This window comes from Puma concolor, chromosome E1, assembly GCF_028749965.1.
Source record: "Puma concolor isolate L17-30 chromosome E1, mPumCon1.1.hap2, whole genome shotgun sequence".
NCBI lineage: Eukaryota > Metazoa > Chordata > Mammalia > Carnivora > Felidae > Puma > Puma concolor.
In genome coordinates this window covers 6,199,382-6,212,732 of record NC_141680.1, presented here as the reverse complement: position 1 = coordinate 6,212,732, position 13,351 = coordinate 6,199,382, and the positions used below count along the sequence as shown (strand labels likewise).

The window sequence follows — 13,351 nt, the reverse complement described above, 5'->3', positions numbered from 1 at the left end:
GAACATTTGTGGATTGAGGACTACGAGTCATGGGAAAGTGGACAGGATTAGGAATTATTCTGACTGTCGGCTCTAGAAACCCTTTCGATCAGGAACCGGCATTTCCCCACTTGACCATAGAGGGGGAAGGGCTGGGAGCTAGGAGGACAGGCCGACTATACATGACAGAAGGAGGGAGAAGGGTTTGCACGAGGGGGTCCATGAGCCACGGGCACAGAATGTGCAGCCCTGGGACCCAGTGACAAGGTGTGTTGCAGATCTGGGAAGGGAGCCTTGGGCCCCACTGTGACACTGCCATTTGGCTCAAGAGCAGGGGCAGTGGAGACGACTCAGGGTGCTTTTGGAGACTCTTGGGGTTCGCAGTTTTGAGACAGCCTGCTGGGCAGTGGACCAGAGTGCCCACGGAGAGCCCAATTAAAGGGGAGAGATGCGGGGCGCCTGGGTGGCTCAGTCGGTTAAGCGTCCGACTTCGGCTCAGGTCATGATCTCGCGGGTCATGGGTTCGAGCCCCGCGTCGGGCTCTGCGCTGACAGCTCGGAGCCTGGAGCCCAATTTGGAATCTGTGACTCCCTCTCTCTCTGCCCCTCCCCCGCTCATGCCCTGCTCTGTCTCTCAAAAAATGAATAAACGTTAAAAAAATTTTTTTACAGGGGAGAGGCACTGTCCTCAGGTGGCCCAGAGGGCAGTGGATGGCAAGGCAGGGCACTGTATGGGAACACGGCTGCAGCGGTCTCCCTCCCAGACCCCAGAGATCACTAGGGGATGCTCAGGTACTAGCATGCAAGAAAGAGCTAGAAGACTTTATTGCCAGGAGAGCTCCCTGGCTGTAGAGCTGTAGGAGAAATCCAGGCTGTACGCACCTTTAGCTGGCTTAGGTAGGGTCGCCAGGTGCCCTCCATGAGGCTCTGCCGATAGCCCTTCGTGAAGAAGCCGAGGTACGAAACGAAAGCCGTGGTCAGAAGCATGTCTCCGCAGAGTTTGCTCTCCTGCTGTCTGAAGTTCTGCACGGCCTCTGCCCACCTCACGTTTTCTGAGGCCAGTCCCCTCACCTGTGGTTTCAGAGAGGACAGACGACGCATCATCCCACGGGCTGCATACAGACCCCGGGATTGAGTCACACGGGACGCACGGTGCTCGTCTGGTGGCAGCAGTCTCGGGACATCGTTCAGGTGGCCCTGTGGATCCACGGGGAGTCGCACATTTTTGGGGAACAAGACCCTGTTCTGTTCTGTGCTATGTGTTATTGGGGCTGTGGATGGATTACAGGGTGTGAACGCGGGCTTGGAGAAAATTAAATACGACCGTGTCGGTTAATCACTTAGCACGGTGCCTGGGATGCAAACATACTAGAAGCTCATGCACCTCCCCCTCTCCTCTCCAAATGCTGGGGAGAGGAAAAGAAATAAAATCAATCCCATGCGCTATAAATAATTCACAGTGGGCGGGGAGACAGACATGGTAATGAAGGCCCAGAGTCAGAAGTACTGAAACATGGCCGTGCGTGAGGCACCAAGATGGCGGTACATGTCCTGACTCTGACCGCCCGCTTTGGTTTGGTGCTCCTCTCCAAGGGGGAGCCCCTCTCTGCGGAGGAGGGGCCTCCTTTCTACAGTAGGCATCTGGTAGAGCTGAGTCTGTGTTGTGACTGACCCTTTTTCCTTCCTTGAGAGACGGCATCAGAGAACATCACAGCTGGAAGAAACCTTAAGGATGTGCCAGCCCAACCATTCCCATGCCCAGTTTTTAGGTGACACGGATAAAGACCAGAAAGTGGAAGGATCTCTCCAGAACCTCTAGGTCGGTAGAGACAGGGTTGGCTTCAGAGCCTGTACAGCCTGCCTGCCTCCCAAGAGGATCAATTCAGAAAACTCATGGGCCAGGCAGAGAAGGCCGTGCTAAGTTCTGGAAGCCAAACAGAGAGCGGAATGGGAGGCCAGCTGGGAGATCTGGACTACCTCTTGCAGAAGAGCTGTCTCTACACTGAATTGTTCAGTTAAAACCATCGTCCCAAAGCTACTCAACAGCAGGTGAAACAGACAACTGCACAGACGCACGCCTTTCTTCCCGGAAGCCATGGCTCATTTCAGTCATGGTTGTGACTCACTTCTCCCTAAACGAGAAAACCTGGCTCTGTTTTATAAACAAACGGTGGCTGGAATAAACATAAAAAAGGTATCAGTTCTACCTTTGGAGAGAAAGGTGCTGTGAAGGCTCTCCATTGAAGAGAAATCTTACCCCGTGGACGGTGCCTTCCAGGATCTTAGCTGGTTTATGAGGAAACATATAAGCCACAGGGGATTAAAAAAGGCAATGAATACTGACACTCTTTTCATCAAGAGTTGGTGTCTACAGGGGCGCCTGGGTGGCTCAGTCAGTTGAGCGTCCGACTCCGGCTCAGGTCATGATCTCACGGTTCGTGGGTTCGTGCCCCGCATCGGGCTCTGTGCTGATGGCTCAGAGCCTGGAGCCTGCTTCAGATTCTGTGTCCCCCTCTCTCTCTGCCCCTCCCCTGCTCACGCTCTGTCTCTGTCTCTCAAAAGTGAATAAAGATAAAAAAAAAATGAGTTGGTGTCTATGTGCCCCCTCCCTGAACCCCTGACCAACAGAATGCAGCGGAAGTGATGTTGTGTTGGGTTTCGGTCCCAGGCCTTAAGAGACTGGGACCTTCTGCTTTCTGTCTCTGGGAGCCCTGGGTCTCCATGTAAGACATCTAAGTACCCTGCTGGAGAGACCTTCCAGGGGCTCCTGCCAAGGTGCATGTGGCAAACCAGCCAGCCGCTGGCTGAAGAGTGCTGAGTGGCCCCAGGAGGCACCACACAGGGCAGAGGACCTGCTGGTTGAAACCTACCCAGATTCCCAGCCCGCAAACCCGTGAGAGGCAATGAAATGGTTGTTGTGCTAAAGCGCTAAGTTTTGGGGGGCAGTCTGTTAGACACCCACGAGACAGGCACCCTGCTGTGACCCTCGGATTTAGTTTCGCAGGGAGGCTGGAGCCCGCGTGCGGATGTGTGACTGCGCACACGTGCGTATAGGCAAGGTCACGCTCAGAAATGCTCAGGGTTGAGAGGTCTCCTTCTCTCCTGCTTCTCTCTCAGCTCCTCATCCTGGTCACACCCTCATCATCAGATGTTACACGGGTAAGAGCTTCGGAGCTCGCCTGTCACGCAGCTACCTTCGTCCTAGACCCCTTCGTCCAGCTGATGCGCGTATAGGCACATCAGCATGTCACGTGTCACCGGCTGTCTGATAGGTCAAGGGCTCCCATCCTCCTTACTGATCCGTCTCTGTAGGAAAACTTTTTTTTTTTAATTAAAAAAAATTATTTTAGAGAGAGAGAGAGAAAGCATGTGGGGAAAAGATGCAGAGGGAGAGAGAGAGAGAGAGACAGAGAATCTCAAGCTGTGATGAGTCCTGACGTGGGACTTGAGCCCATGAACCATGAGATCATGGCCTGAGCTGAAGTCAAGAGTTGGACGTTCAACCTATTGAGCCACCCGGGTGCCCCGGAAAACGTTGGACGTTCAACCTATTGAGCCACCTGGGAGCCCCAGAAAACTCTTTTGAGCACACCAGGGTGTGCGTTCACACTTCTCAGGATCTGGTCCCCGCATCCCAGCACATTTAAATATTCCTCCCCCCCCCCCCCCCCCCCCGCCTCCCAAGTCAGAGCATCGCTAAGCTGTGCTCTATTTTGCACCTCTGTGGCGCCTGACAAGCTCGGATAATATGATCAAGGCTCAGGCTGCTGGGGCTCACACTCACCAGGCGATTGGCAAGGGAGATGACGCCTGCGGTCGCTTCGGCTTCTTGCTGACATCTGAGCTTGTCTGCCGTGGCTTTCTCAAACTTGGCTGTGAGTTTGGCCAGGTTTTCATTAAGGTGCTGTTGAGGAAGCAGCATGAGGTCGATCAGTAATTCCAGCCCGAGTCACCTCTAGTGCTGCTGAGACAGATGCATGTGTCGGTGACTTTTAAGGAAGGCCCCCGGGGGGAAGGTGTAAGGGACTGAGGAAGGCTGGGCAGAGAAGGAAAGGAAGGGAAATCAGGGGTGATCTTGGGGGAGAGTCCGGGTGGATGTCCAGATCAGTCCTGACCCAAGCGAGAGGGCTGAGTTTCCCACCTCAGTGCAGAGCCAAGGAGGGGGGGGTGGTGACAGACATAGAAGGGGGTGCATAAATTCTGTCTCCCCTTGTAGTGGGTTGCAGGAGCCTATCAACGAAGGCCAGGGCTGCTGTTCAAAGCAAAAGTGCACCAAAGGCTGGGGTGGCCTGAAAATGTTCAGGAGGATCCCGGGGGTCCTGGGGCGAAGCACACTGTGTCTGGGGCCGCAGGTCTGTGGTTTGGGATTGGGCTGTCTGCAACCTAAGCCCTCCCCTTGCTTTAAGGTCTTAGGAGTACAGCTCACCTTTGCTTAACCTCATCGATTCTCTCCAATGATCCTGAAGTCGAGGAACGTCTTGTAAAAAGACATAGTTTTAAGGTTGTCTAAATTGATCAAGAATTTAGAATCGACGTGCATAGCTTCTGTTACCCCCCGGAATACACATTTGCATTCACAAAGACACAGGGACACGGGGCACAGCCCTCGAAGTATGTCTCAGGTCACCATGATAATGGAGTCGGGCTGCCTTTTTGGCCATTACCAAGTCACAAGAGAAACCACTCACGGGCCAAGTTTATACAGCCAAGCAGTTTGAAAAGCACGCGGTGAGCTGTCTGATTAATGATGGCAGACTGGCCACACTCACTTACTTCCTCCTCTCCCCGAGGCCCGCTCTAAAATAATTATGCAACAACTGAAGATGTCAACTCCTTAACACTACGCAATTGTTGAGGGTCACTGGAGGGGGAGGGATTCCAATAGATTTATGGCAGACTGGACTCGTAGAGGAGTGGAAAGTTCCAGAGCAGGGCACAGGAAGCTGCAGTACAGACTGGGCCTCAGTTCGCCAAAGGGGATAGGCACTGGGGATTTGGACACGTCAGGTGTGATGGGGTGGGATGCTGAAAGAAAAAGGGTTTATTGGAAGCTTACTGATCCTCTACCCCCGTCTCCACTCCCATGCTCAGTGTCCAATGCCACCAGGCATCCGTGTCACCAGCAGGGCATTCAACAGCGGCAGAGAGAGGACGCCACATTGTGGCATATGGGACGTAGCCAACAGAACTCAACTGATCCCCAAAACGAGTTCTTCCGGGGAGCCAGCTCTGCCCTTGCCTACAGAGCTCTCACCAGATTTTGAGTTCTTATAAAACACAAAAGACAAAAAGGCATTTGATGAAGCCTGGATGAAGGTAAACAAGAGGGCAGTAAAAGCAACCACCTGAGACAAGAGGTAACGTCAGCCACAGAGAGCACAAGAAAGCCTAAAATCCTTCACGATGAGTTTCTTCGGAAGATTCGAGATGTCTCATCCATAAAACAAGAAGAGGATGCTAGTAAAAGGAACAGGGATTCCACAAAAGCGACTGTGGAAATTACTATTATTGTTGATGTAACAAAAAAATAATAAATTCAAGGGAAGGGGCCCCGTGGGCTCAGTCGGTTGAGTGTGCAACTTCGGCTCAAGTCATGATCTTACAGTTTGTGGGTTCGAGCCCTGCATAGGGCTCTGCGCTGACGGCTCAGAACCTGGAGCCTGCTTCGGATTCTGCATCTCCCTCTCTCTCTCTCTGCCCCTCTCCTGCTCACACTCTGCCTCTCAAAAATAAACAAACATTAAAAAAAGTTTTTTTAATTCAAGGGAAGAGTTAAAAGATGAACTTGAGGAAATTTAGAAAGAATAAGAAAACAAAGTGACTCTGAGAAAAAACGTAGGACTCATCAGAAGGTCCAACTTCCAACAAATATGCATTCTAGAAAATACGATCAAAAAGGAAACAGAAGGGAGATTACTAAAGAAAAAAGACAAAGTAACTTTTTGGAGTGAAGGAAAATAAATCTCCCTGAGCCAAACACAATGAATTGAAAAAGAACGGCAGCTAAGCACATCCATGCAGAGTTTCAGACACCAAGAATAAAGAGAAAGATGGAAACACTTCCAGAAAGGTGGAAACACAGTGCACTGGCAAAGGAATGGGACCCTGACTGTTCACCAGACTTCTCACCAAAGAAAGGGATAAAGCATTCAGGGTTGTAAAGAGGAGAAAATTAGCATCAGAATTCAATACTCTGCAAAATTGTCACATCAGTTTAAACATTTTTTTAAATGTCTATTTACTCTTGAGAGAGAGAGAGAGAGAGAGGAGAGACAGGATGTGAGTGGGGAAGGGACAGAGTGAGAGAGGACACAGAATCTGAAGCAGGTTCCAGGCTCTGAGCTGTCAGCACAGAGCTCGATGTGGGGCTTGAACTCATGAGCCATGAGATTATGACCTGAGCCCAAGTCGGATGCTTAACCGATTGAGCCCCCCAAGCACCTCAATTGGGTCAGTTTAAAAGTCAATTAAAGGCATTTCCAGACTGGGACCCTTCATAAAATTTACCTCTTAGTTAACGTGTCTGAGAAAGTTACTTAAGAAGGAGCTACAACAAACAAGAAATCGAGGAAGGAGAAGGCAGCGGTTCTAGAAGTTCTTGGAACCAACCCAAGAAAGCAGTGAATGTGTTTAATCTCCAACACTGATTGGGGTTTGGAGATGGGGACAAGAGAGAAAGGTCTTGGGAGTAAAAACGGACTTGACAGAATATTGGATTGCACGGAGATTTTAATTGAGGCTAGGGGTGCCTGGGTGGCTCAGCCGGTTGTTTCTGTCTCTTGATTTTGGTTCACGTCATAATGTTGCAGTCGTGAGATCAAGCCTTCTGTCGGGCTCTGTGCAAAGTGCAGATCCTGCTTGAGATTCTTTCTTCCACCTCCCCGCCCACACCCCTTCCTTGCTTGCGTTCTCTCTCTCAAAATAAAAAGTAAACTTTAATAAAAGAGTAATTGAGGCTATACAAAAGGAATTAATGGCAGAGGAAAAAAAAAAATAAAGGCCAGTAGAAACTCCAGGGGGAGGGGAAAAGATCGTATTAAAAAGGAAACGTATTAAAAATAGAAATTGTTGGGGCGCCTGGGTGGCGCAGTCGGTTAAGCGTCCGACTTCAGCCAGGTCACGATCTCGCGGTCCGTGAGTTCGAGCCCCGCGTCAGGCTCTGGGCTGATGGCTCGGAGCCTGGAGCCTGTTTCCGATTCTGTGTCTCCCTCTCTCTCTGCCCCTCCCCCGTTCATGCTCTGTCTCTGTCTGTCCCATAAATAAATAAAAACGTTGAAAAAAAAAATTTAAAAAAAAATAGAAATTGTTTTAAGTAAGAAGCATTATCAGACCTACAAATACCGAGAACAAAGTGGTGGTCGCCAGAGGGGAGGAGGTAGGGGGATGGGCAGAATGGGTGAAGGGGAGCGGGAGATACAGGCTCCCAGTTATGGAATGGGTAAGTCACGAGGACAGAAGGCACAGCATGGAGAATACAGTTGATGATGCTGTAATAGCTTTGTATGGTGACAAGTCATAGCGACGCTTGTGCTGAGCATAGCAGAACATACAGACTTGTCTAATGACTATGCTGTCCACTCGAAAGTGAATGTAACACTGTGGGTCAACTATCCTCAAAAAAGTTTTCTTTTTTCTTTTTTTTAAAGTGTCTATTTACTTTGAGAGAGAGACAGAGTGCATGAATGGAACAGGGACAGAGAGAGAGAGAGAGAGTCAGAGACACAGAATCCGAAGCAGCTCCAGGCTCTGAGCTGTTAGCACAGAGCCCCACACGGGGCTCGAACCCACGGACAGTGAGGTCATGACCTGAGCTGAAGTCGGAGGCTTAACCCACTGAGCCGCCCAGGTGCCCCATACAGAATTGTTTTATTAATCTTTTTGGATCATTCAATGCTTGTGTATAGAAATGGCGAGTTTTGTGTGTTCATGGTATATCCTTCACGTTTTCAGAATTTGTTCATTAGCTCACATAGCATTTTGTGGTTGTTACCAAGAAATAACAAATGAAAATTTCTACTGAAAAAAGGACATGTAATTCTAATGTATCAGTTAGATCTGCTATGAACAATATAGGTAGGTTCATAGAATATAATTGGAATTTACTGATTTTTCAACTTTTCCGATCAGGGAACAGAGCATGGGACCCTTCATTTTTGGTGGCAGAACAGAATGAAGTCTTGATGATTCAAAAGCAAAAGTAACAATCAGTAATGATAACAGAAGCTGGGAGGGAGGAGTTCGGGGGAAGAGCTGACGGAAAGGGTAATCATCTTTTCTTGAAAACTGAGGGTTCCTATGAAGCTGCCTCTGTGTGAGAGGGCAAGAAACAAAGGCCATGTCAACCAAAAGAAGTTGTCGTGATGGTATCATTGGGGAGACGTGGGGATGAACACCTTAGGGCCTCATCTAGCAGGAAGTCAACTGCCTGCATAAGGTCCATCAAGTAACAGGATGTCTCAACCGACGAATGGATAAAGGTGTGGTTTATATACACCACGGAATACTACTTGGCGATGAGAAAGAATGATATCTGGCCATTCGTAGCAACGTGGATGGAACTGGAGAGTGTGATGCTAAGTGAAGTAAGTCAGGCAGAGAAAGACAGATACCATATGTTTTCACTCATGTGGATCCTGAGAAACTTAACAGAAGACCAGGGGGGAGGGGAAGAGGGAGAAAAAAAAAGTTACAGAGAGGGAAGGAGGCAAACCATAAGAGACTCTTAAATACAGAGAACAAACTGAGGGTCGATGGGGGGGTGGGGGGAGACGGGAAAGTGGGTGATGGGCATTGAGGAGGGCACCTGTTGGGATGAGCACTGGGTGTTGTATGAAAACCAATGAGACAAGAAATTTCATTAAAAAAAAAAAAAAGAAACAGGACGTCAGCCCAGCACACAGGTGGAAGGCAGAAGTTCAGATGACAGAGGTCTGGAAGATGATGTAAGCTGGTCAGATGAGTCTAGCACTGGGGGGGGTTTGGGGAAGGCACTGGTGGGGACCACGACCAAACTGGATTGGATGGCAAGGTGCTACTCAACTCCAGGGTCAGTTCATGATATTTTAGAATCTTCTGATTACTTTAAGACTGGCCAGAAATCAGATTTTTACAATGATCTCCTGTAGATTTTTTATTTATTTATTTATTTCTTAACGTTGATTTATTTTTGAGAAAGACAGAGACAGAGTGTGAGCTGGGGAGTGCCAGAGAGAGGGAGAGGGAGACACAGAATCTGAAGCAGTCTCCAGGCTCCCGGCTGTCAGCACAGAGCCCGACACGGGACTCAAACTCATGAACTGCAAGGTCATGACCTGAGCCGAAGTAGATGCTTAACTGACTGAGCCACCCAGGTGCCCCTTATTACTATTATTTTTATAAACTGTAACATTAGTATATGCTCATTAGAGAAAGAAAGAAAATGCCAATAAGCAAAACTTATTCAAAATACATCTCCCCAAGGGAGCCTGGGTGACTCAGTCGGTTAAGCACCTGACTTCGGTTCAGGTCACGATCTCGTGGTTTGTGAGTTCGAGCCCCGCGTCGGGATCTGCTCTGACAGCTTAGAGTCTGGAGCCTGCTTTGGATCTTTGGACCCTGTGTCTCCCTCCCTCCCTGGCACTCCCCTGCTCACGCTCTCTTTCTCAAAAACAAATAAACATAAAAAAAAAACTTAAAAAAATATACCCCCCAGGTAAAACTACAACTATTTGTGTTTTTATGTATTTTATAATCTGTTTGGAAAAAAATTTTTTAAACTGTACCTTGGATAGAACAGTCTTTACTTGGAATTATCCTAAAATCCTAAAAATAAGGCTTGGGGACTGGAGAAGTCTGCCCATGGCCACCGTGGCACATAGGAAGAATTTCCTTGCCCGGGGTGGCCCTTCACATTCGGGGTGGATGTCAGCCCCTCACCTCTGTCATTAGTGGGGGAGTTTTCAAACTCTTGGGACGCTGACAGGAGTGTGGATAAGCAAAGGATGGGGAGAAGGTTGTTAAAAGCAAAAATACATTTTTTTCCCCCAAAAAACACTTTGGCAGAAGAGCGGTGCCTCCCTAAGGTAGCCAAGTATTTGAAAGATCTGCTTGCTGCTTTCACACGTTGAGTGGGCCCATCGTGCGAATGTTGGCTACTGAATAGGTATAAACATTTTGCAAACATTCCCTCCGCACCAAATGTTCCTTTAGTTAAAATAACTTGAGTAAAGAATCCTTCAAAATGCAGTTCTTAACACTTTTCTGGGAGATTCTGCAGAGTATGAAAACCGTCAGGACGCTTTCCCCCTTAACCATCAGTCCTGCGGACGTTAGGGTGTTACGCACCTTGTATTCTTTGAAGAAGGGCACCGTTGTGGTGATTATCACCTGCTTTGAGTAGACGGGCCCGCAACATGTGGATTCATAAGGCAAACATACAGAGATTAGCTGCTTTGCTTTAAAGCACCTTTAGAGAGAGACTGGCTGCAAGGATCTTTGAACCGGCGCCCTGAGCCGTAGAATTTGATCTAGTCTGCCACCTTGCATCTCATGATCTGTGAAACCCTTTCTTATCATCGTGACGCACTTGCTGTAAGAATCTTACGTGCCTGGAATGCACGTGGAGACATGAAGGACCCAGGAAGTGTTTTGGATTGAACTTGATCACGGGAATGACTGATCCCCAGCACCTGGCCACGCCTGTGAGCGAACACAGGGGGTGGAAGGAGGAGGAAGGACAGGAGAGGTGGTGCACCGATAGTTGTCGTGACCAGGGCAGCGCGGCGGCCTGAGCCCCTGGGCGTGGTCCCACGGGCTCTGCGGGCACGCTGTCCTTTGGTCCTCACTGTGATCTCGTGAAGCGGGATGTTACTGTGTCCATTTTACTTCAGGAAACTTAAGTTTGGGCACTTAATTTTTTTTAGCTAATTATTTTGAGAGAGTGCGCACAAGCAGGGGATGGGCAGAGAGAGAGAGAGAGGGAGAGAGAAAGAATCCCAAGCAGGCTCCAGGCTGTCAATGCAGAGCCCAACGTGGGGCTTGAACCCACGAACCCTGAGATCATGACCTGAACTGAAACGAAGAGTTGGACGTTTAACCAACTGAGTCACCCAGGCACTCATTAAGTGTGGGCATTTTGAAGGCCTTTCTAAAGGTCACACATGCGTAAAGGGCACAGCCTGGACTGGATGGTCAACGGCTCTGCCATCCTGTGGGACTCCGATTTCTACCTTCGCTTTGGTGGTTTCCGTTTTAAGGGCAAAGGTGAAGTTCAAGGGGAATCTCTCTCAAACAGGTGTCAATCCAAGATTACCCCATCCCCCAATCCTGAGAGTGGCGGATGCAATCAAAAAATCCACAAGAGGTTAATAAAAGCTAACAACCCTCACAGTTTCATATTTATGGTCAAGGGACCACCCGCCCAAATGACATTACACTATCCGCTTTTAAAAGCTTCCAGAGAATGGTGCAGGTGACCTAAAACCAACGGTCTGGTGGATTTGTCTCGTGTGGACTATACAGTAGCTGAGAAAGAAAAAAATTCGCCTCTACTGAGAAATCAGGAGCTTTTGCATCGCACTTTGGTTTTCCTGCCTCTCTCTAAAAATCAGGACACTCAGGGGGCGCCTGGGCGGCTCAGTCGGATAAGCGTCCGACTTCGACTCGGGTCATGATCTTGTGGTCCGTGAGTTCGAGCCCCGCGTCGGGCTCACGGCTGACAGCGTGGAGCCTGCTTCAGATTCTGTGTCTCCCTCTCCCTCTGTCCCTCCCCTGCGCTCTCTGTCAAAAAGAAACAAACATCCAACAACAACAAAAAATTTGGGACGCACCGGTGCTGGGAAGCGGGGGAGCCTGCCCAGAAGGGTTGGGGGCACTCTGGCCTCACTTACGGTGACTTTGGCTTTTATGGCTGCCAGCTTCTCCTGGGCGGCGGTGAGGTCCGAGGTGACTCTGCTCAATGCCTGGCGCTTGGGCTCGACGTCGCAGAACACCTCGTAGAACTTCACGATGTTGATCACCCAGGAGCAGAGGCCCGCAGCCGCGTGAGACTTGGTGGCCACGAACTCGGGGTTGAACTCTGGGTCCTGCAGATACGGCCTGATGGCCTTGAGGCAGTTCTCGTGAATGTTCTCTTTGTCGAAGTTGACGAGGGAGTCCAGGAAAGTGTCCACTTTGGCCATGCTGACCTTCGCGGCCTTCCAGCTCCGGTCCTTGGGGACCTTGCCCCCGGGGGCGATGAGGGTCATCACCGCGGCCGTGACGTTGCTGACTGCCAGTGGCGGGGTGCCAAAGGACTTCAGCTCCGTCAGGTTGGTCTGAGGAGAGAGAAGGAGGTCGTGAGGGGCGAGGGAGCAATGGGCTTTCTATGTCCTGGGCCGCTAATGGGAGCGGGGCTCCGGAGCGCTCAATCTGAACAGGCTGCGTTGAAGCATGCCGAGCCCTCTGAATTCGAAATGTCATGACTCATCAAAAAGGAACCAGAGCTGCTCTCCGGTGGCTCCAGCCTTCCCGAACGGCGAGCTGAGGCTCAGCTCTGTGTGTTCGGCTCTTTAACAGACTCGCGGCCCATTAGAGACGCACGATTATTTCACATTCAACGGAAAAAGAGAGGGATGCCAACGCACCCTGAAATGGGCGGCCTGCCATGAATAAAAGATAAGGTTATTATAAATTAATTTCCATCCTGGATGGAAAAGAACGGCACTGTTAACCCAACCAATTTTTTTCCCTTTAATTAAACTCCTTTCTTCCATCAGTTCGTTCTACTGCACTTGACTGTCCTGATAGCAAAGTGACATTTTCTGCCAGGAAATAATTTGGGCCGAAGGCTGGGCACAGGCTGAGCCGTCACTGCCTCTGCCCACACGTGGGTTTGTCCTCGGCCCCAACTGTCACTTGCCCTGGGAAGATGTGGCCCGAAAGGGTTGGCCTTCCCAAGCTGTCACTTCAGCTCTCCAGGCCTCCGTGTTTCCATCTGCAAATTGGGAGCAGACAGACCTGCTAATCTGTAAGTGAAACTGTCATAAACGCAGGTGACGTTGACTTAAGGTCTGCGTGACCATCAGTGGGAAGCCTGTGACCTCACAAGCGCTCATTGTGGGAGCTGATTTTGTAAGTGGGGGAAAAAAATCTTGATTGTGAAGATTAGGTCCCCTGTGCCAAATTAATTTGGGGGTGCTCTTGGGCCTGGGAATCTACAAACGAAGGGGGATTATTTCTAGCACCTTCCTGATGGAAGCCTCTGGGAAGATGCTCCATTTGCTTTTGCAATTATTTTCTTAAAAAAAATTGTTTTTTAACATTTGTTTATTTATTTATTTATTTATTTTTTAAATTTTTTTTTTCAACGTTTTTTATTTATTTTTGGGACAGAGAGAGACAGAGCATGAACGGGG

At 49.5% G+C, this 13,351-nt stretch overlaps 1 protein-coding gene across 1 annotated transcript in view; it reads right to left on the bottom strand.

Moving 5' to 3' along the window:
* DNAH9 (dynein axonemal heavy chain 9) overlaps nt 1-13,351 on the bottom strand; it is a 342,468-nt gene that overhangs the window by 88,885 nt on the left and 240,232 nt on the right. The window contains exons 50-52 of the mRNA XM_086686045.1: nt 11,846-12,271; nt 3,763-3,882; nt 861-1,049 (exon numbers count right to left, since the gene is read on the bottom strand). Of these exons, the coding sequence (XP_086542171.1) occupies nt 861-1,049; nt 3,763-3,882; nt 11,846-12,271 (735 nt within the window). The remainder of the gene's footprint in view (nt 1-860; nt 1,050-3,762; nt 3,883-11,845; nt 12,272-13,351) is intronic.